Source organism: Leiobunum rupestre, chromosome 1 (assembly GCF_980474605.1).
Source record: "Leiobunum rupestre chromosome 1, qqLeiRupe1.1.hap1, whole genome shotgun sequence".
Taxonomy (NCBI): domain Eukaryota; kingdom Metazoa; phylum Arthropoda; class Arachnida; order Opiliones; family Sclerosomatidae; genus Leiobunum; species Leiobunum rupestre.
Window position 1 is genome coordinate 90,028,250 of NC_143384.1, and position 24,558 is coordinate 90,052,807.

A 24,558-nucleotide genomic window follows, 5' to 3' on the forward strand; every position below is an offset into this window, starting at 1 on the left:
AAAATCTACATACTTTTTTATATTAAGAAAGACTTGGTTGAAAATCATATTTTTAGTTTGTACTGATCATTTCTGAACAACGTTTTCGGGTGCATTAAGAAATTTTAATTTGAAGTGAGATTTCTGGCCAATTCGCGGGACCTCATAACCCGCGTATGCAGAATATAGCGTGATTTTTAAATTAAATTAAAAATTGGCTAAAAATTAATTTAAAGTGTTCGCATTTTGCTACCTTATTTCCAAGACCAAGTATCTCGAAAAATTAGGTTTAACTAAAAATTAATTTAAATTAACGTGTTTGCATTTGGCTACCTTATTTCCAAAACCAGGTAAAAATTAAATTTTCGATAAAATTCCAAGGTTGGCACTTTTTTTTAAGTACAAATCAAATGAATCGATTTTTATTTAAATCGGATTTTTTGATTTTATTAAATATATTGATTTTTATACAATTAATGGCTCTTTTTCTGTAAAATTAATTGATATTTTATTTTATCAGTTAGCTAATCTTGAATTAAATGAAATGCGGATTAAATTTAATTACTTAAGAACCTATTTTTAAGAACCTATTTTTGGTTATTTTATATTCATCCGTTGAAATACATCGTGTGATTTAAATCAATGATTTTTTTTAAAAAATCACTTGAAAATTGTCTAAAGTAACATAAACCAGTGTTTCAAATAAACCTGGTTTAAACCAAAAAAACGGTTATTTTGGTTTTTTGCTAACCCCGACGTATAAATAAATAAGTTCTTGGTAGATCCTATAGAAGGTTAATACAACCGTAAATTTCAGGGTGACCAGATTTCCTATATTTTCCCATATTTTTAATGCCTTTCTATAAATTCCTATATTTTCACCTATATGTTCCTATAAATTCACGGTCTTTTGAATATGAAAGAACTTTTTCGTCCCTGTCATATCTATTTCTAACACTGCCACTTTCGAACGAAATCTTGAAATGTAAGGGTTTTGTAAATCAGTAAAGCAGTGTACAAAAATGTATCAATATTCTAGGTGATTCGAGTCAGAGTATACCGATTTGCAATAATTACCGTATTATTTTTCCTATATTTTCCTATACCTAGCGTATTTAGTTTCCTGTATTTATTTAAATATAGTGAGGTGACGTATTGGTTAGCACTTTCGCCTCGCAGCAAGAGGAGCCAGGTTCGATTCCAGCTTGTGGCACTGGCTGAAAATTCGGAACCACTCCTTCTGTTTGCAAGTTCTCTCCCCCACTTGGTTTTGCAGCTTCTTCCAGGGGCTAGTAGGCCACACTTTGAAGCTCTCTGGCGCTCTTTTAACTCATCGGTTAACGGTAATAGTTAGTGTAGAGAGCTGTTGGCTCGAACGCGTGGCATGCAGGGCTTGCCACCACCCTCCTACGCATTGTAACCCGGCCACCTGAATTAATGGCTTCAAAAGTCGCTTGACGACCTAGGCCTAAGGTGGTGCCTTGGGTATTAGCCTTGCCGATTATTTTTATTATTATTAAAATGGGAAAAAACCGGCATACTTCTCACCTCACCCCCTACAACTACTTAAAATTTTTGCATAACCTTTTGAAACACCCTATATTTTACTATTTAGTATCCTATATTTTCCTATAATTCGCCGCTTTTATTTCCTATATTTTCCTATAATTCGCCTCTAGAATTTTTATTTTTCCTATAAAATGTTCAAAGCCTTTCCTTGGTCAGCCTGCAAAATAAGCCTTTCTATAAAGTCATTACGCTTGCCGAACTTGTTTTCATGTATCGCTTTCGTCACGAGATACGTAGGAGTTCAGTTCAATTTTGAAGTTTAGATCTTTATAAAAAGGGCGACTCGTCGAATTTTAATTAATGTCTTGTTGAACTTGTTAAAAATGTTCCACGCGCTCTTTTAATATTTCAGCGTAAAAGGCTCGCGCATTTTTTTTTATTTCGGGGGAGCACGAGCGAATCGGCTCGAGCCCATTTGCGCTAAAATATCATGACGCGCGTGGAACTTTTTAACAAGTTGAATAAGACATAAATAGAGTTTATGCTAGCGTTTATTGGCTGTCATAGTGAAACGTCACGAGTGACGCGCCCAATACATCTAAACAAGAAGGCCAATGTTACTTTATAGAAAGGCCTATTCCGGCAATCCGAACCCCAAGGCCACTCCACAAATTTGGCCGTAAAACAGTTTGTTAGGTAGGCTTAAGAAATACCTCGAATAAAGCTTTGTCTAAAGCCCACTGTGGTGAGCTGATAAGGGGATCGCGTTACGTAAAGACTCGAATGATTTATGAAAAATGTTTTCGAGAGAGAATTCTCTGGGAATGTTATCTCGGCTGTTCTACCGTGGTCCGATCTGACGAACTTCGCTCTCGTATCTCGTGCTTTGCCATGCGCTCCTCGATACTGTGACGGCAAACTTCATTTAAGATTTCATTTAAAACAGTTATTTTCATGTAATTTTCTTTTTAAATAAAAGAAAATTTTGGTTCAGTTTTGATTTAAATCATAAAATTTTGGTTTAGTATTAAATTGAATCATTTTATTTGGGTTTAGTATTAAATTGAATCATTAAAATTTGGGTTTAGAATTTAATTATTAAAATTTGGTTTAGAATTTAATTATTAAAATTTGGTTTAGAATTTAATTATTAAAATTTGGTTTAGAATTTAATTATTAAAATTTGGTTTAGAATTTAATCATTAAAATTTGGTTTAGAATTTAATCATTAAAATTTGGGTTTAGAATTGAATCATTAAAATTTGGCTTAGAATTGAATCATTAAAATTTGGCTTAGAATTGAATCATTAAAATTTGGGTTTAGTATTGAATTTAATTAATTCATTAAATTTGGGTTTAGTATTGAATCTAATTAATTCATTAAAATTTGGGTTTAGTATTGAATCTAATTAATTCATTAAATTTGGGTTTAGTATTGAATCTAATTAATTCATTAAATTTGGGTTTAGTATTGAATCTAATTAATTCATTAAATTTGGGTTTAGTATTGAATCTAATTAATTAATTAAATTTGGGTTTAGTATTGAATCTAATTAATTCATTAAATTTGGGTTTAGTATTGAATCTAATTAATTCATTAAATTTGGGTTTAGAATTGAATCATTAAAATTTGGCTTAGAATTGAATCATTAAAATTTGGCTTAGAATTGAATCATTAAAATTTGGGTTTAGTATTGAATTTAATTAATTCATTAAATTTGGGTTTAGTATTGAATCTAATTAATTCATTAAATTTGGGTTTAGTATTGAATCTAATTAATTCATTAAATTTGGGTTTAGTATTGAATCTTAATTAATTCATTAAATTGTGGTTCAGTATTGAATCTAATTAATTCATTAAATTGTGGTTCAGTATTAAATTGATAATTGCTAAACAGTGTATTTTTGTAAAGTTCGTAATTAAAAAACGGTCAAATAAAAATTACGATTACTAACCTAATTTCCTTAAAACAGCCGATCATAATTAAAACCAGACCAAAATTAGCGTAGGCTGTTTATTCAAATATTGATATATGGGTCGTGCACCAACTTGTTTTGAAAATTAGAATTTCTATAAAGTGTGTTCGAAGGGAAAAAACCCCGTGAAGAAATGATACATTAAAACCAGTTTTGCACCGACTCTAGAAATAGCTATTTTTGGGAATATTTAAAAAGTAGTTCAAGGTTACCAGTTTATTACACCCGTTTAATTTTAGCGATTAAACTATTTGGAAAGTGAAGCTAAGATTAGGCTAGCAAGTTAGGTTGACGAAACGACCGTTGGCAATGTAGAAACCTGGTAGTTCTTTGCCATTGCGAACGTCAGCTTAACTTTCTTCATTTTGCTATCTTAGTTCCAGAACCAGGTATCTCAAAACATTTAATAAAAGTAATTTAAATATGAAAATAAAATTACGTAAATACTTTTGAAAATTTATGTTAATAAATGGTTTTGAAAGGTTTTTCTAAAAAAATAAAGTGTTGTTGATTTACTTAAATTTCTTTAATTTATATATTTCTTTTATTGATTTTTAAGCACTATACTTTTTCCTGGCAAATATAATGATAATAGATTAGTAATGCACACTAAATTTTTACTTAATTATAATTAATAAATTAGTATTTTACAATCATTTGATTTGAACCAGAAATTTACAATCATTTGATTTGAAACCGAGATTTACAATCATTTGATTTGAAACCGAGATTTACAATCATTTGATTTGAAACCGAGATTTACAATCATTTGATTTGAAACCGAGATTTACAATCATTTGATTTGAAACCGAGATTTACAATCATTTGATTTGAAACCGAGATTTACAATCATTTGATTTGAAACCGAGATTTACAATCATTTGATTTGAAACCGAGATTTACAATCATTTGATTTGAAACCGAGATTTACAATCATATAAGTAAACATTTCAAATTTATGAGATTTAAATCGACGTTTTTAAAATCACGGTATTTAAATGGACATTTAAAGCTCAACGAAATGGTCGTCGAGGAAGAGTGTACGCGACCCGGATTCCTGCTTCGTTATGTCGTAATATAAATATTAATAGAAAATGAATTTTACCTTTTTCTAAATTTACTTTCAAATTACTTTTTTTTATATAAACCGAGTTGATCATGACCACTTTATATATATATATTATACATCGTAATATTTCCTTCTGGCTTTTTCCGGCATCCGAACAGCGAAGGATACGAGTTTGGGCATCTCGCGGATGCCCGGAAATGTTCTACTAAATCTCTCTCGAAAACGAGTTCAGCCCAGGTTCCTCAACTTTCTTCTCTGGCGCGTAGATGACACGAAGTGAACCCGCCGCGCTCTGTCCGCTTAAATCCCTTCTATGCCGTTGAGAATAAATAACTCCTGACGGTAATTTACCGGGAAATCTCTCGTGTGTTTACGAACTAGATTTTTGTTGAAGCCAACTTTTGCCGAAGTGATATGTTGAATTCTTTCCTGTAAAGGTTTTATTATATTGCTAAAATTTTAAACCTTTTGTAGCGTTAGTTATCGGGTCAGTCTGTTAATAGTCGTAGAATATCGAAAAGATCGCGCTGGATTTAGAAATCACTAAAATGTGCAAAAAAGTAAATATAAAAAGACTTAATTTGATTTAGAAATCTCATACATAGACAATGCCAGAAAATATCATAGAAAATACGACATTTGATTTAGAAATCTCAAAATATACCAATTGTGCTAGAATATTTGAAAAAGACCACATTTGATTTAGTAATCTAAAGAAATGGACAAATTATACGGGAAACTATCGAAAAGACCACATTTGATTTTGAAATCTCAAAAAATCATAGACCTCATTTGATTTGAAATCTCAAAAATTGACCATATATCAAAATATCATAGACCTCACTTGAATTAGAAATCTCAAAATTTGACAATCCCAGAAAATATAAAAAATACATTTCATTTAGAAATCTCAATCTACTAATTGTGCCAGAATATTTGAAAAAGACCACATTTGATTTAGTAATCTAAAAAAATAGACAAATTTTGCTTGAAACTTTCAAACAGGACTATCTTTGATTTAGAAATCTCAAAAATTTACAATATCACAACATATCATAAGACACCTCATTTGATTTAGAAATCTCAAAAATTGTAAATCCCAGAAAATATAAAGAGCAGATTCTAGCAAAGCATATCTAAAAGACCACATCTGAATTAAAAATCTGAAAAAGTGAACTAATTGTGCCAGAACCTTTCGAAACGTAGAATTCGTAGTTAAAACGTATTCGCTTCGAGGCGTCGTTCTAATTGGCCAAGTTCACTCTTTCCTTTTCAAACGTTGACAGCTCCCCGGCTGTTTCGGCGGCCCTACATCCTCCTGTTGACGATGCGCTCGGGTTTTGTAGGTAGCGGAGGCCCCCTGCCGAATCCTTCGGGCGGCTCGCTTATTCGCGCCACCTGGGAGCGAATCAAATAAATAAATTCCACTTCTTTCACGCTGGTAATACCTGTTAGCACTCCATGAAGCGAATACGTAATCAGGTACGTCGCTACCGATAGCTGCGCCTTACTAGTAGTGCCCGATTTTATCATTTGGTTTAAAGATTTATTATTTTATTCCGTATTCATGATCATTTTTATACTTTTTATTTGAGATATTATGTTGGACATTGGTATTATTTCAACACATCTTAATTTCAATCTGATTGATTTAGAGATTTCTAAATCTGATATTTTTTGAGGTTTTCCAATTTATTCTTGTATTTTACTTTTTTGCCATTTTTAAATTCAACCGTGATTTTTTTAGTTTGATTTTTCCAAGGTTTATAAATCTTCTCGAGAATTTTTAACTTATTTTTTCAAAATTATTTTTTTGCTTAAAATTTATTTAAAATTAATTTTTTTTGCTTAAAATTTATTTAAATTTTTTTGCTTAAAATTTTTTACTCTAAATTTATTTAAAATTAATTAATTTTTGCTCTAAATTTATTTAAAATTAATAATTTTTGATCTAAATTTATAGAAAATTATTTTCTCTAAATTTATATAAAATTAATTTATTTTCTCTAAATTTATATAAAATTAATTTATTTTCTCTAAATTTATATACAATTAATAATTTTTTTATCTAAATTTATTTAAAATTAGGAATTTTTGCATTAAGTTTGTTTAAAATTTATTTTTTTTGCTCAATTTATTTAAAATTGAGAATTTTTGCTCTAAATTTAATTAATTTTTGATAACTTTTTAGGTAGTTATTATACTTTAATCGTTGTTTAAAACTACATACAACGATTATTTAAATTTGAAAATAAGAGTTATCAACATTCATTTATCTGGATTTGGCTTTCAGGCGTCAAAACGAGTTGAAGGGTTTACGCCCTTCTTAATATGACAAGCTTTGTGCAGAATCTCTCATCGCGTATTTAGGTGAGTGACAACGGATGACCTTTCGAGTGAAAAAGGTCGAGCGTCTTTGGGGTGGGCGCGCGTACAAAAGTACACTGACAAATTAAGATATCGCATTTGGGTGTAGATCAAACGCCCTTCGCAGGGGGCCGGTCACAGAAGGAATTTGTCAGGAATCAAAATAATTATTTCTCGAACTCTAGAAATTTCCGAAATCCCGAAAAATATTAGCAATCTCTTGAATTAAGAATAAATAATTTTCAGTTATGGGAAATATTTTGGGAAATATCGGATTTTTATTTGGGAAATATCGGATTTTTATTTGGGAAATATCGGATTTTTATTTGGGAAATATCGGATTTTTATTTGGGAAATATCGGATTTTTATTTGGGAAATATCGGATTTTTATTTGGGAAATATCGGATTTTTATTTGGGAAATATCGGATTTTTATTTGGGAAATATCGGATTTTTATTTGGGAAATATCGGATTTTTATTTGGGAAATATCGGATTTTTATTTGGGAAATATCGGATTTTTATTTGGGAAATATCGGATTTTTATTTGGGAAATATCGGAATTTTATTTGGGAAATATCGGAATTTTATTTGGGAAATATCGGAATTTTATTTGGGAAATATCGGAATTTTATTTGGGAAATATCGGAATTTTATTTGGGAAATATCGGAATTTTATTTGGGAAATATCGAATTTTTATTTGGGAAATATCGAATTTTTATTTGGGAAATATCGAATTTTTATTTGGGAAATATCGAATTTTTATTTGGGAAATATCGAATTTTTATTTGGGAAATATCGAATTTTTATTTGGGAAATATCGAATTTTTATTTGGGAAATATCGAATTTTTATTTGGGAAATATCGAATTTTTATTTGGGAAATATCGAATTTTTATTTGGGAAATATCGAATTTTTATTTGGGAAATATCGAATTTTTATTTGGGAAATATCGAATTTTTATTTGGGAAATATCGAATTTTTATTTGGGAAATATCGAATTTTTATTTGGTAAATATCGAATTTTTATTTGGTAAATATCGAATTTTTATTTGGGAAATATCGAATTTTTATTTGGTAAATATCGAATTTTTATTTGGTAAATATCGGATTTTTATTTGGTAAATATCGGATTTTTATTTGGTAAATTTCCCAAATAAATATCGGATTTTAATTTGGGAAATATCGGATTTTAATTTGGGAAATATCGGATTTTAATTTGGGAAATATCGGATTTTAATTTGGGAAATATCGGATTTTAATTTGGGAAATATCGGATTTTAATTTGGGAAATATCGGATTTTAATTTGGGAAATATCGGATTTTAATTTGGGAAATATCGGATTTTAATTTGGGAAATATCGGATTTTAATTTGGGAAATATCGGATTTTAATTTGGGAAATATCGGATTTTAATTTGGGAAATATTGGATTTTAATTTGGGAAATATTGGATTTTAATTTGGGAAATATTGGATTTTAATTTTCTGGAAAATTGGCAACACTAAAATAAAATATTATCCTTAAAAAGGCAGGGAAAATCTCTTAAGACGGTCAGGGGAAACGGTGGAATAGTCAGGTTATTTGAATCTCAAATTTTGATGGCAATCGTGAATATCTTTTTTGCGAAGTGGGCAACGCATCCATCCTTTCGCTTCTACCATTTCACAGTTCAGTTACGTCATTTCAAAAAAATACTTAGATAATTTAGATGCGCAGTAGGATGATACTTGGCCACAATTTCCTTTAATATGACCTCTAATTTGCGATGCTTCGGCTAAACGCATCGCTAATCTTGAAAATAGTCATTTAAAGTACCTGCATCCACTGTAAATGGAAAGAAGCTTGGTGAAGCTGTAGTGGTTTCCGCGAGTCGTGATGATTGGTTCTTGGAAAGTGGCGCGTTCACATCAAATAAATAATCGCTCGGCAAAGCTAACCCCCAAAGGGAAGTCATAGAACGACGTTTAACGCCATTAATTCCAGGATTGGCTGCTTTAAGTTATTTATTTTAAAAACCAATGATTTTTAATAATTGGTTTTCTAATTAGCCTAATATTATTCCACATTTTCTTACCGAAATGATTATATTTCTACAGGGTTATTACCGAGCCTGGATAAGTCAGGGATCCAGGGCTCTCACCAGGTCCCTAAAATGCCTAAAAGCCCCTACTTTTTTTCGAGGTCCCTAAACCACCATAAAAGCGGGATTTGGTCACTAAATCACCCTATTTCTAATACATTTGGTGAAAAGTACCGTCGGTTTAAAATATTTCGTAGAAAAGCGAAAAAAACCCGATTTAATGTGATAACTATACATTTTTTGTAATAATTTTATTTTTGTGATCGATAAAAGGTTTTTAGAAATTAAAACTAAGTAATTTTTGTGATCGATAAAAGGTTTTTAGTAATTAAAACTAAGTAATTTTTGTGATAAAATATTTAAAAAAAAGTCAGTTTTAAAAATTTGCTGCTTTTAAAAGAATAAAAGATCTTATTTTTGTTTATTAAAATGGTCCATATTTGGTTCCTACTTTAAAATATTTGGTTCCTATTTCTAGCCAGAAAAATCCCCTATTTCCCTATTTTTTTTCAGATTTTGGTGGGAGCCCTGAGGATCTCTAAAATGGAGGAAAAATGTCAGGGATAAGTCAGGGATTTAAATAATTATCGTAGAAAGTCAGGGATTTTAGTTAGTCAACCAAACCACACATTAGCAAATAATTTTGTATCTAAAAGAATAAAAAAAATGTCCAAAATATAACCAAAAAGGTCAGGAATATTGGCAAAAATTGGTTAGGGATAACCTGGAAAATTCAGGGATTTTAGATCAGAAATTTTCGTACGAACCCTGTTCTAAAACATTTACTTTTCCGATATTTTCAATACCTTCCTATAAATTCCTTAAGTTTCCTCATGTAGTATAATCCGAAAACATTCCGTCGTCGTGTACCCTTCTTCATCCTATATTTCACTTTATTTTATCTGCTGTTTTTCGATAAGAATCCTTATTTCTGCTTATAGTTCTTCCTATATTTTCCTTTAATTCTAGGCATATGTTTTATTACTCATATTTTTAGTTGTTTTGTAATATGTATGCACGGTTAAACAAAAGCGAAAAATAGATTAAAAGTAAAATAAAGCATTGTTTAAAAAAACCTGATTTTAACAAAAAAAAAAGTATCTTCCGACTGCCTATTTACAATATGCTGTTTTTCCTCACTAACCCGGCGCAAATAAGATAAACTGCTTATTAACAAATATTCAAAATAGCAGTGTGGCCGGCAAAAGTGTCTTCGAAATTTCCGCCAAACCAAGTTTATGCGGCTTTAAAAGCGTAGAAAACTTCCTCGTCGTTAGATCCATATTTTAAATATAATACTCGGAATAGTTGGAAGATAAAATAGAAATGAATCGTTTTGGCGTATTATCCTGGCAATTTCACGTCTCATAAAAATTCATGCTTCTGGTAATTTGCACGAACAATGGCCGCGGCTAGGTAAAATACTTCTTCGCTTTCGAAAATATTTTCTGGTCAATATTAGCAGGAGTTTCAAATATATTACACGAGATACGGGAGTTTTAGGTTATTACATTTTTAACAAAGTATAATAATAATATAATATTTGTAATAATTAGTGTATTGAGATGTTGGCTCGCGTGAATTAAAGGCATTAAAAATCGCTTAGATGACTTGTGCCTGAGGATGTGCCTCTGGGTATTAGCGTAGCTGATTATTTTAATAAATAATAGTAATATCATAATTTATAATAATAATAATGAAATGAAATGGTTTGTTTCTTGTGAAACAGTTGCAGTATGTTGGCACGTTTACAATAATGTTTTTAAGTATATTCGTTGCATCTTTAATAGTGGGCTTAAAACTTTGTTAAAAACTCACATTTAACAATAACAAATTGTATAGCTTGGCACATGGCACATAAAATGGACAAATGGTGTTAGTTCTGCTAGAGATGAAATGTTAACTAGCTTACGTTTTAATAGTGTAACTTTTGATTTTTTAAAATTTTTAAAAAATTAAATTTTTAAAATTTTAAAATTTTTTAAATTTTTTAAATTTCTTAATAGTGTAACTTTTGATTTTTTTCCATGCCCAAGCAGTAGTCGTATGGTTCGGAAGCACATATCAAGAATGTATTTCAAAGTGTCGGCTTAACGTGAAGTAGCTCGTTTTTCAACAGATGTCGCTAGCGCCGAAATCAAAACTAGATAATGAAGCTACAATTTGACCCAAAAGGCAGGACCCAAAGTACCCCTCGCGTTGATTGGCTCGTTTGTAAATTGGACAATAACTTATATAGCAATTTTTAAAAATATATTTTATTTGGGATACATAATTTAGGTGAAAGTCCACTAAGTAGAGTATAAGTTGTCTAATTATAATACTCTACAGAAGTTCTCTGACGAAATTATTGTTTCGATATTTTGGGGTTTAGCAACTAAAGATGGCACCACGGCTTATTAGTGGTGTATGACGGTACCCTAATTAATTTAATCCGGAAAGGTAGTAGCTAACAGTACCCTAATTAAATTGCGTAACTTGAACGCTCAGTAATTGACGATACCCTAATGAATTAAATTCAAAATCTCAAAACTGACGATACCCTAATTGAATTCAAAATCTCAAAACTGACGATACCCTAATTGAATTCAAAATCTCAAAACTGACAATACCCTTATTTTATTTAGTCCGAAAAGCTCAATCTGACGGTACCCTATTTAAATTTAAAATCTCAATCTGACGGTACCCTATTTAAATTTAAAATCTCAATCTGACGGTACCCTATTTAAATTTAAAATCTCAATCTGACGGTACCCTATTTAAATTTAAAATCTCAAAACTGACGATATCCCAATTTAATTTAAAATCTCAAAACTGACGATATCCTAATTGAATTTTAAATCTCAAAACTGACGATATCCTAATTGAATTTTAAATCTAAAAACTGACGATACCCTAATTGAATTTAAAATCTCAAAACTGACGATACCCTAATTGAATTTAAAATCTCAAAACTGACGATACCCTAATTGAATTTAAAATCTCAAAACTGACGATACCCTAATTGAATTTAAAATCTCAAAACAGATGGTACCCTTCTTTTATTTAGTCCGCTTGATTTAAGTCTTAGTACAGAATAAGAAAGTGCGACAGTATCAGACAAATAGCGTGTTTCCAATTTTCCAACCCCTTGAAAGACATTTCCCCGCAAGTCCCTAACGGAAGGGTCAATTCCTGGCATTATTAACAACGTGAAATGAAGGAAAAATCCTTGACTCGTCACCCTGGAGACACGCGTTATTTTCGAAACCTTTATTCTTCACGTAATTCTGAATTTTGCTTTCCCGCCTCTCCAAGCCAAAATTCTTCCGTTGGTTTTTCTTAATTTAAAAGCGACGTTTTGGGCGGATAAAGTGTGATGGCAACTTATCCGTTTATGAATAGTTCTTTCCGAGGCCGTTCGCGCTGAGGAATTATCGGAGGGGTTCCTTCCTTTATTGTCACTGGGAGCGCCTTCTTCCACGAATTTATCTTTGGCAAACAAAATAATTTTTAAAAAGGCGCAAAAAATATCAAGAGGCTTTAAAAATGAATAAAAATCGCTCACACGATAAAATAAATATTTTATCCGTATTTGGTCGTTGTAAAGCGAAAATTCGTGCGAAAACTCCGGATTTTTTTCCTTTTAAACCCCTACTTTAAAGGCTCTTTATTTTTAAAGGAAGAGACGACTCTGCTAAAACAATTACCTGGCCTGTCTGCTTTGAATAAATTTGATTGAATTCGCCGATTTAAAACACCTTTTATACTTGCAATGTGGAGGTGGCGGAGTGGTTAGCACTTTCGCCTCGCAGCAAGAGGAGCCGGGTTCGATCGCAGCTTGTGGCACTGGGTTATCCCTTGACTTCTTCGATTACCCCTTCCTTAAAACCTTGTTGAGGTTAACGGTAATAGTAAGGGTAGGGAGCTGTTGGCTCGCGTGGCATTAAGGGCTTGCCACCACCCTCCTACGCATTGTAACCCGGCCACCTGAATTAAGGGCTTCAAAAGTCGCATGATGACTTAGGCCTAAGGTGGTGCCTTGGGTATTAGCCTAGCTGATAATTATTATTATTATTATTAAGGCATAAGTCGCTAGATGACTTGCGCCAAATAATTGAGGGAAAGGGTGCGGTTTGCTTTTGTACAAAAGTACATTATCATTGAACTTAATAGGTTCTTGGTCAGACTATTTTGTAAGCTTACTGTTAAAAACGTGCATTACATTCTACCTAAAGCAATGCGTAATGAAAGTCGATTTACTCTTTGCAGAATAAGCGAGCGGGTGCAAGATGCCTGCCCATTCCGTGAGCGAGCCCGTCTTAACTGACGACAGGCAGTCGCTAGGTGGCCCCACCACCTCCAAGATGCCCCGGTGGGAAATCACGGAGGACATCGTCATCTCCGGTATTTCCGGACGCTTCCCCGAGTCTGACAGCATCGACGAATTCAAAAATAACTTATTCGCCAAAGTGGACCTCTGCACCGAAGACGCCCGACGATGGAAACCTGGTATTTTTATTTGTTCAAAGACTGCTCGTTAAAAGTACCAAAACGCCACGACGGCGAACGTCGACGCAAAAAATATTAGGCCTAACGCAAATATTTTGCCTCGACTAGAAAACCATTTTTAGGCCTAACGGAAATATTTTGCGTCAACTCGAAAACCATTTTTAGGCCTAACGGAAATATTTTGCGAAATTATTAGGCCTTAAAACTTGATTTCCACTAGCGTTAAGCATTTTCCTTAACTCGCGTCAAACGTCCTAAAGTTGAGTTACGCGCAACATATTTTTTTGCGTAGGCGTAAAAACATTAGGCCTAACGGCAATTTTTTGCCTTCACCGTCGTGGCGTTTTTGCCTATGTTAAGATCAGCCTCAATGGTTTTGTTAACTTTTATCCCAACCATACCTATTCAATGAATAATAATAACGTTGAAACAATTCAGGTCTATTTGGACTTCCAACCCGTCAGGGAAAAATTAAGGACATCACGAAATTCGATGCTATCTATTTCGGAGTCCACGCCAAGCAGGCGGATACCATGGACCCCCAACTCAGAGTGCTGCTAGAGGTGGTCTACGAAGCCATTGTTGATTCCGGTAACTATTTTCTCAATTCCATTCTTGAAAGGGTTATCGAGTATCAGTCATTTTTGTTTTCGTAAAACACAAGATTTCAAATATCTCTTCGAATTCTGGCAATTTATTTTAATTAAGGTATTTATTAGTTATAACGAATTTACATCTTCTAATCTGCGATAAAGGTAAAAATCAACAGCCAGCTAGTTTTAAAGCCCAAACCGATTAAAAAATACCAAATTGAAACCCGACCCTAACCGGCCCGCCAAAATTATTATTTTCGAAAACCCGACCCAGCCCCATAACTTTTTTTTTAATTTTAAACCCGACCCGAACAGGCCCAATAAAATTGGAACACGGCCCGACCCCAAAAACTTGAACTTTTTATGTTTATAGTATACGCTTGTACTAAATCCTAGAGCAGCCTCCCAGATTCCCATTTTGTCAGTAGATGGCGCTTGGAGCTTTTTGAAAAACGGTAAAAAATTTGTGGATTAGCTTTCTGTATATAGAGATATGCTGTTGCTAATAAAATAGAAAGAAACTGAAGGTACAGGGTGTTTTGAATTGCTCTGACTTGGCTTTTTTTTCAGAACCTGCAAGAGATAGAAATGCGAATTTTTCAAGATATTATTTCTACCGGTAAAAAAATATTTGTTACAATAACCCGAAATTATTTCCGATTTTTCTGAAATTTAGGATTTAAAGCGATCGCACACTAGAAATAATACCCTGAAAATATCGCAAACTTTATCTCTTGCAGTTTCTGAAAAAAATGCCCAGTCAGAGCAATTCAAAACACCCTATATAAAAGCTCGGTCAGTTTTATGTAAAAACCCCGACCCAGCCCGACCCGTTTAAAATAAGCCCGACTAGGGCCGGCCCGAAATAAAAATAGAAAAATTAAATCCTACTTTGACACCCTTTAAATTGATTTCAATGTCTTCTAGTTGATTAGTGAACGATATATTTTGTTAAGGTGGAGTTTACACTTCAATATTTATGGAGGATCAACGAATTTCACAATTTATCGCACCAGATTTAGCTAGGGGTAATTGGCGCTAGTTACGTTATTGAAACTCACTCTCTTCCAGGCTACAGCGCCCAGTCGCTGAGAGGCAAGAACATCGGGGTCTTCATGGGCCAAAGTTTGTCCGAATCCGAAGAGGCGTACACGTCGGACAAAGACAAAGTCACCGGCTACGCGCTGACCGGATGCAGCCGAGCCATGTTGGCCAACCGCATCTCCTTCTCGTTCGACTTCAACGGGCCCAGTTTCACGATGGACACCGCCTGTTCCTCCAGCATGTACGCCTTCCAACAGGCCCTGCTGGCCATGCGCACGAACCAGTGCGAAGCGGCCATCGTGGGCGGCGTCAACATCACCCTCAAGCCGACCAACAGTCTTCAGTTCCACAAACTGAGCATGCTGTCCCCAGACGGGAAGTGCAAGGCCTTCGACGCGGCTGGCAACGGATACGTCAGGGCCGAGGCGGTCTCAGCCGTTCTCTTGCAACGGGCCAGCACCGCCAGACGAATCTACGCCACCGTTCTACATTCGAAAATTAACACGGATGGCTCCAAAACCGAAGGTAACTCGCGGTTTATTCGACACATCGAAGACTTTTTAAGGTTACTGAGAACGTACGAGGATCACAAACGACCTGGAATAGTCAGGGAATTTTAAAAAGTTTCCAAAACGTCAGGGAATAGTCGTGGAATTTAAAAAGTTTCCAAAAGGTCAGGGAAAAGTCAGGGAATTTGAAAAGGTTTCCAAAGGGTCAGGGAAAAGTCAGGGAATTTGAAAAGGTTTCCGAAGGGTCAGGGAATTTTAAATTAACCCCAAAAAAATTAGGCAAATAAATATTTGAAAGAAAATATTTTTCCAGATTTTTACCTCAAACCATTTCCGTCGTCCATATTTAATCGGACAGACTCGTATGTTCTCTGGGTATCCTTAATACGTTCTTGTTCAGGGCTGCCACAATACCCGGAGAACCTTGAAAAGTCAGGGAATTTAAAAATGGGTTTAAAATTTAGGGAAAAGTAAGGGCATTCTGAATTTTAAGAACCTTAAAAAGTCATTGAAAAGTCGGCGAATTTAATTAAGGTCGAAAGTAGACAATATTTACTGAAATACAAGTAAAATATTCGAGGGGGTAGTCACTTAAGTAATCAGGTGTACAAATCATAGGTAATCACGATAATTCACTTAAAATAATCATCGGAAATCATTGAAAATTGAGATAAATCACTGATAATCACCGAATATTTTACAAATATCAGAAATCAGCTGTACAAAATATTTAAGAGTGACTACCCCCTCGAAAAAATTGCAAAACGTTTGTCGGGGAAATTCCGGAAATTTTAATCTAAAACAACTCGGGCAACCCTGTTGATCGTTCATTTTGTGGTCGTGTTGTTAACGTAAAATGTCGAATTTCTAAGGAATAACGTATCCGTCGGGAGCCATGCAGAAACGACTCTTACAAGAAATTTACAGCGAGGCGAAAGTGGACCCGAAAGATGTCAACTACGTTGAAGCCCACGGCACCGGAACCAAAGTGGGCGATCCCGAAGAACTGGGCGCCATCACCGACGTCTTCTGCAAAGACAGGACTGGGCCGTTGCTTATCGGCTCCATCAAGTCAAACATGGGACACTCTGAACCATCGTCCGGTACGTATTCGTTAGAACCAAAAGTATATTATGTATATCTTAAAAGAGAAGAACCCATTCGTCTGCACCACTGGCTTCCTCTGATTGAAAAAATCCTTTTCCGAAGAGAGCCGTGTTGGAACAGAAACTCTAATATTACCATCCCCTTCGCGTTGAAACCATAACACATACCCATCCCATTTGCGTTCAAATATTTGTCTTACAACCATTTCTATTTTATTTGACACATTCACTACCATTCCCTACTATTCCGATTCCAAATATTGCGACCATTCCCGAACTCTAAATTACCTTTTCCATCCATTCCCTAAATCTGATCCACGCTCATTCCTACGGTTACCGTGGTAAATGGTAAAAATCCTTTCGACCAAGCTTTCTAACTTGAAATTCCCTAAATGGATCCTTCTTTCGTAAGAGAGATATTATTCACTGCAGACAGTGGCGAACTGGCCATAGAGTAAACCTGCCCGATGGACCGTTCATGAAGTGGGCCCCCTTAAACATGATAGCGTTATAGTTGTTAAGGCTGGGGCACTTGGTCTCCTGGCAACCAATAATATTACACCCAGTCCGCCACTGACTGCAGATAGGACGTCCGCAAATATTTAACCTTTGCTTAATTGTGTGCAGGCATGTGCTCTTTGGCCAAAGTGATAATAGCCATGGAGGAAGGACTCATTCCTCCAAACTTGCATTTCAAGAATCCGAATCCCTCCATCAAGGGACTTCACGATGGCCGGTTGAAGGTCGTCAACAATCCGGTTCCCTTGAAAAACGGAGCCATCGTCGGCGTCAACAGCTTCGGATTCGGCGGGGCTAACGCCCACGTGGTCCTCAAAGGTAACAACCGAGGACAAACTCACCGTCCAACGTCTAGGAAGATCCCCCGTTTAGCCATCGCTTGCGGACGAACGGAAGAAGCCACCGAGTTCATCTTCGAAAAACTAGAAACCGAAAACTACCCGGACGAAGCCTTGGTCCTCTTGGAGGAGGTCAGTAAGGCTCCGACGGCCGGTATGCCCTTCAGAGGATACATGTTGGTCAAGAACCCCGAAGAACCGATCAAGCTGGTCGAACGCGCGCCTCTGGAGAAGAAGCCTTTATGGTTCCTGTTTTCCGGAATGGGTTCCCAATGGCCCGGCATGGCCAAGGAAATGATGGACATCGACGCTTTCGCCAAATCCATTTACAGATCGGCCGAACTGCTAAAACCGTACGACGTAGACCTGGTTCAGTTGGTGACCAACGGCACCGACGAAGATTTGGGAAAAATCACCGCCTCTTTCATCACGATAGCCGCGGTTCAGATCGCCCTGGTGGACATGCTGCGAGATCTCGGTATCAGCCCCGACGGCATCGTCGGACATTCCGTGGGCGAATTGGGATGCTCCTACGCCGACGGTTGCTTCAACTCCGAACAGATGCTGATGGCCGCTTACTGGAGAGGAAAGTGCTGCCAAGATACTAAACTGCCTCTGGGCGGAATGGCGGCGGTGGGACTGACGTGGGACGAAGCGAAGAGGCGTTGTCCGGAGGGCGTTATTCCGGCGTGCCACAACGCCGAAGACTCTGTCACCATCTCGGGTCCGCTGGACAAAGTCACCTCGTTCCTGGAAGAATTGCGCTCGGAGAACGTTTTCGCGCGAGAGGTCAAAAGTTGCGATATCGCCTTCCACAGTCATTACTTGAATCCGATGGTCGATAAACTTCGAGCGGCTCTGGACAAAGTCATCACCAATCCCAAGCAGAGAACGGACAGATGGATCAGCTCTTCCATTCCGGAGGCCCGATGGAACCAACCTCTGGCCAAGATGTCTTCCGCCGCTTATCACGTCAACAACTTGTTGTCGCCGGTGCTGTTCCACGAATCGCTGGCACACGTTCCCGCCAACGCCATAGTTGTCGAAATCGCGCCACACGGATTGTTACAAGCCATCGTCAAGAGGCGCCTCGGTAGCGACTGCACTTACGTGTCTCTAATGAAGAGGAAACATCCTAACAACGTTGAGCATTTCTTGTCGGCCATTGGAAAGTAAGTTCTTTTTATAATTATCATTTTACCAAGAACGTACTTAGGATTAACGAGAGTTTAAGAGTTGGGCGGTTATTATGTACAAGGAATGGGCGGAGCTTATTATTAGGCGACTACCGTTATCTGTCTGAGAACACAATTTTTGAGAAGTTTGTTAATTATTATGAATTCAATATTTTAATTAAGAATTATTTAACTAAGTATGTCCCTATAAATTGCAAACAGTTCGGGGCGTAGGTAAGGTAAGATAGGCCCTTAAGTTCTAAGACATGATAGGTTAAGTTGTTCTTATTGTTATATTAATTCATTTCTTACAACTTGCACAGGCTGTACAACGTTGGATTGAACCCGAACGTGAAGTCCCTTTACGCGCCAGTGACATTCCCAGTACCGCGAGGCACGCCAAGTATTTCCAGCTTGGTGCGATGGGACCACTCCCACTCTTGGCAAACACCCGGCCTCGAGGAATTCGCGGCGACCAGAAAGTCTTCGGATTTATCCGTGGACATCGACTGCTCTAATACGGAATCCCCGGACTACTACGTAGTTGGACACGCGATTGACGGTCGCGTCTTGTACCCGGCCACTGGCTACTTAATGCTAGCGTGGAAGTCGCTGGCCCGACAGAAGCAGTGCAACTTCGAAGAGATTCCGGTTGTGTTTGAAAATGTCACCCTTCATCGAGCCACGGTCATTCCGAAAGAGGGAACCGTCCACTTCAGTATAGGACTGATGGATACCACCGGAGAGTTCGAGATCTGCGAAGGCGGTTCCGTGGCGGTGAGCGGACGCATTTACGTACCGGAGGACGCCTCCTTAAGTCTCGAGGAACAAGTGAAGAAATCGCCACTCCGAAAAGATAATATCACCGAATTCACCTTAGACAGTAAAGACTTCTACAAAGAACTGAGACTTCGTGGTTACGATTACGGTCCGACGTTCCAAGGAGTGGTCGAAGCCGAATCCAACGGCCTATCCGGAAAATTGAGATGGGACGGTAATTGGGTCACTTTTATGGACACCATGTTGCAATTCCCCATCCTCGGCATGAAGAATCGAGGTTTGTATTTGCCCACCAGATTCCAAAGGGTGAAAGTGGATCCCAGAATACAACCGGATCCGTCCGAAGTGTCTGAGATTGCCATCTACAGCGATCCTTACATCAACGCTTGCGCCGCTGGGGCCGTCGAAATCGAAGGTTTGAAATGCAGCATGGCGCCTCGTCGCGTTGGAGGGCAAAGCGCGCCCGTTCTCGAAGGATATCAGTTCGTCGCGAACGCCGACTCGAACGTCCTCTCCAGACAAGAGAGAACCCTCATCGAGGAATACACCCAGGTTTGCTCTTCGCTGGCCCGGAAGATCTTAGAAGCGAGCGGAAGAAACAAGGCCCAAATCAGCGAAGTCATGAACGGTTTCAAAGAAGCGTCTGACCACGTTCTGAACCGCTACTTGGACCAAGGAAAAGACGACTTTGTCCTGCTCACTACTTTAAAGGACATACTGGACGCCACATTGTCTCCCATCAACGACAACACCTTGCCCGAGAATATAAGGCAAGCCATTTCGGAACGAAGCTCTTCGTTAAAGAAAGACATTTTATCCAATACCCTTCTGAATGAGAAGTCACTCAGGGCATCGTTGGACTTAGTCATCGAAAACATTCCAAACCTGCACAAGCTGAGAATCCTCGAAGCCGTGACGGACAATTCCATCGCTACTCGCCTCATTAACTACGTCAACACTTATCACGTCACGATCCAGGCGGACTACACTGTCGGCCAAGTTAGCGACTCTACTTTGGACGCTGGTAGTCTCGGGGAAGGAGTGAAAACCATCAAATGGGATCTGGACTCGAAAGAGGGACCCTCCGAGAGCTTTGACTTGGTGGTCGCGAAAGACTTAAGCTCGACCACAGGCAGCGGGCGTACTTTAAAATCGGCCCTTCGTACAGTCGCCGAGGCCGCCAAGGACAATGGTTTCGTCATCTTGATGGAACGAACCCAACTGACTCCAGCCGAGAAATTCCTGTCGGTCGTCAGCGAAAGAAATCTACCCGAGAAATGCGAAGAAGACATCGAAGCCGCTTTCAAAGACATTGGCCTGGTCGTGATTGGCAAGAAAACCGATTCCATGACCTCCACCCTTTACCTCCTCAGGAAACAGAAGACCCCGCCGACGCCCCAACAAAAACAAACTGTGATAAAAATAGACAATAACAACTACGACGCTTGGGTCGAACCTTTGAAGGAGAAAGTTCGAGAACAAGAGGCAGCGCCCGATGGCGAGAACCTGTGGCTCGTCGCCGACAAAGCCAACGTCGGAATCATTGGTCTCGTCAACTGCCTGCGCTACGAAGCTGGAGGAAAGAAAATCAGGTGTCTCTTCAACGCCAACCTCACCAACAAATCCTTGCCCGAGTTCAAAGCGAGCGATCCCTTCTACGCGGACATCGTCAGGAAGGATTTGGTGATGAACGTCAACAGGAACGGACAATGGGGCAGCTTCCGCCACTTCGGACTCGCCTCGCCTAATGAAAGTTCTGGAGTTCCGACGCAACACGCTTACTTGAACGTCTTGACCAGAGGCGATTTGTCCAGTTTGAGATGGATCCAGTCTCCTCTGAAATTCTACAACCCAAAGAAGATCCAAAACGGACAAACGTTGTGTCACGTATATTGCGCTCCACTTAATTTCCGTGATATTATGTTGGCCACCGGAAAACTTCCACCTGACGCCATCCCAGGTTTGCTTCTTTCGTCAAAACAAATTCCAGATGGTTTCTAATAAATAAAATCTTCTTTTAGGTGACTTGGCAGCTCAAGATTGTATATTAGGTCTTGAATTTGCCGGTCGAGAAGACAGCCCGAAGGGACGTCGAGTGATGGGTCTCGTTGAAGCCAAGGGCCTCGCCACAACTGTCCTCGTTGACCCGGAGTTCTTATGGCCGGTTCCAGAGAGCTGGTCCTTGGAAGAGGCCAGTACCGTCCCAGTAGCCTATACTACCGCCTATTACGCCCTGGTCACCAGGGGTGGCTTGAAGAGAAGCGAGAGCATCTTGATTCATTCCGGAAGTGGCGGTGTGGGACAGGCCGCCATCAGCATCGCCCTCAGCATGGGCTGCGAAGTCTTCACCACAGTTGGTTCCAAAGAAAAACGAGAATATCTCAAGAAAAGATTCCCTCAACTTCAGGACAGGAATTTCAGCAATTCCCGAGAAGTAACTTTCGAATACGACATCAAAAGAGAAACTCGAGGAAGAGGTAAAGAAATGTTTGTCTTAAGTAAATTTTCTATTAAATACTGACGGATTTCTTTCGGATTAGGCGTCGATTTGGTTCTTAATTCATTGTCTGAAGAGAAACTTCAAGCCAGCGTCCGATGTCTGGCTCAACACGGCCGTTTCCTCGAAATCGGCAAATACGACCTGTCGGCCAATAACCCGCTCGGCATGTCCGCTTTCCTTAAAAACATTTCATTCCACGGTATCCTGCTGGACGCTCTGTTCAACGAAACCACGGCCACTTCCTCCGCCAAGAAAGAGGTCGTCGAACTGGTCACCGAAGGCATTAAGAATGGAACTGTTCGACCCTTGGAGACTTCGCTCTTCAGATGGGACGAAGCCGAGGACGCGTTCCGATTCATGGCCAGTGGGAAACACATTGGCAAAGTCGTCATCAAGGTCCGAGAAGAAGAGAACGTAAAACAGATCACGCCGGTCCCCATCCAAGTCCCGGCAGTTCCCAAGTCTTTCTGTCATCCGGACAAGACGTACATTATCACCGGAGGCCTCGGTGGCTTCGGTCTGGAGTTGGGCAGCTGGCTGGTGGACCGCGGCTGCAAGAAGCTGGTGGTCACCTCCAGGACGGGAGCGCGCACCGGATATCAGAAACTCTGCCTGAAGAGATGGAGGAAGAGTGGAACCTCGGTTGAAGTCTCCACCAAAGACGCTTCTACCAAAGCGGGGGCTGAAGGGCTCATTAAAGATTCCACGAAGTTGGGACCCATCGGCGGACTGTTCAACCTGGCCATGGTGCTGAGAGACGCCTTCCTGGAGAACCTGACCGTTGAGGACTACGTGAAAGTTACCGACCCGAAAGTACGAGGAACGATATTTTTGGACCAAGCGACGAGATCTCTGTGCCCGGAACTGGAATGGTTCGTGGCCTTCTCGTCGGTCAGTTGCGGCCGCGGCAACGCCGGACAAACGAACTACGGGTTCGCCAACTCCGTCATGGAGAGGATATGCGAACAGCGCCAGAAAGACGGCCTTCCCGGAGTAGCCATTCAGTGGGGCGCCATCGGAGACGTCGGCGTCGTCCAGGAAACGATGGGAGGCAACGACGTCGTCATCGGCGGCTCTCTGCCTCAACGGATCCAGTCTTGCCTCTCTACCCTCGACTACTTCTTGCAAATGTCCGCCGACGACTCGGTTGACTCTCGGGACAGTCACTGCCACAACGGACCGGCCGTGGTCTCGAGTTTCGTTCCAGCCGAAAAGGTGTCCGCCAGTTCCGATGCATCTGGAAAGAAAGATCTTCTACAGGCCATTGGACGAATCCTAGGTAAGCCACCTATTATCCCTCCTCCCCCCCCCCCCCCCCCATCCTGACTTTGAGCATCTAACAGGGTTGCCACACGTCAGGGAAATTAGCGAGAAGTCAGGGAATTTGAAAACGGGACTAAAACGTTAGGGAAGGTCAGTATATTTTTAGAATTTGTAAAAAGTCAGGGAATTCAATTTCATCTTGACACTTTTTGAAGGTAATTTTACTCTAGAACTATGACAAATTCTATGATTATCATTAATTTCCTTGAAAGTTTGGCTAATTTTTGCAATAACCTTTTTACTGAAATATAAGTCCATTTAAATTTATTAATTTCTGATAAAAATAAAATATAAAATAAAAATTTTGGCTTTAAAGAGTCAGGGAAAACTCTTTAAAATGGTCATGGAAATCCGTGAATAATCAGGGAATTTTAATCTGAAAATTTGTGGCAACCCTGTCTAAGCCCCTGTAGTTACCGAAATCTTGGCCCTTGTTGCTGATTGGTTCACATAAATTACCTAATTTTTATATGGGAAATACCAGAGGTTAAAGTTCACTTACAATTGTTAGTGTATTTTGTCAAATTATTACACTTAGGTATATTCTACATTTTAGTGGCCTTTATCATCAATAGATGGCAGACGTAAATGTCGTGATCCCAGTAACATTTCACCATAATTTTTATATGATAAATATAATATAAGTTTAAAGCGTCCTTAGAATATAGTTAGTCAAATGATTATAGCCTAAAACGGATTTCTTTGGCCTCGGTTCTTTTGAACATTTTATTATACATATCCACCAATATATGACAGACGAGTCGCTTTTAGTTTATAATTGCTAGAAAGTGGTCCCACCTAGCGGCACCATCCAGAAGCGTCTTGTATTTTTTTACATGTTTAATACAACCTGGCATGCAAACGGTGATATAAAATAACAGAATATAAAATTATTTAAAATATTTCTTAAATTTATTTTGATGGTCCTGGTGACCCCTCGACTAGTGCTCGGTCGGGGTCGGGGTCGGGGTTAAGTTATCCCCGAAAAAAAGTCTGGGTCGGTGTTTAGCTATCCCAAAAAATATAGTTACTGGCTTATTGATAACTAAAAGAACCAAATAATTTCGTGGAAAAAGGTTTAAGTAAAAAAAAAATATATATAGTATAGTATCATATGTAACATAATTACTCATAAGTATGCCTCTGTATAATATTTCCATTGAAAAAAATTCAATGAGACCTTGTTTCACGCGGAAC

The 24,558-nt window shown here is 38.1% G+C and overlaps 1 protein-coding gene across 2 annotated transcripts in view; it reads left to right on the plus strand.

Annotated features, from left to right (window-relative positions):
- Nucleotides 1–24,558, plus strand: part of LOC149968845 (fatty acid synthase-like) — a 55,729-nt gene that overhangs the window by 25,548 nt on the left and 5,623 nt on the right. For both annotated transcript variants that reach the window (XM_090154977.1, XM_090154976.1), the window contains exons 2-9: nucleotides 13,235–13,474; nucleotides 13,913–14,065; nucleotides 15,139–15,636; nucleotides 16,493–16,723; nucleotides 17,354–18,755; nucleotides 19,082–21,498; nucleotides 21,560–22,015; nucleotides 22,079–23,317. In XM_090154977.1, coding sequence (XP_090011103.1) covers nucleotides 13,255–13,474; nucleotides 13,913–14,065; nucleotides 15,139–15,636; nucleotides 16,493–16,723; nucleotides 17,354–18,755; nucleotides 19,082–21,498; nucleotides 21,560–22,015; nucleotides 22,079–23,317 — 6,616 coding nt within the window. In that variant the 5' untranslated portion in view covers nucleotides 13,235–13,254. The remainder of the gene's footprint in view (nucleotides 1–13,234; nucleotides 13,475–13,912; nucleotides 14,066–15,138; nucleotides 15,637–16,492; nucleotides 16,724–17,353; nucleotides 18,756–19,081; nucleotides 21,499–21,559; nucleotides 22,016–22,078; nucleotides 23,318–24,558) is intronic.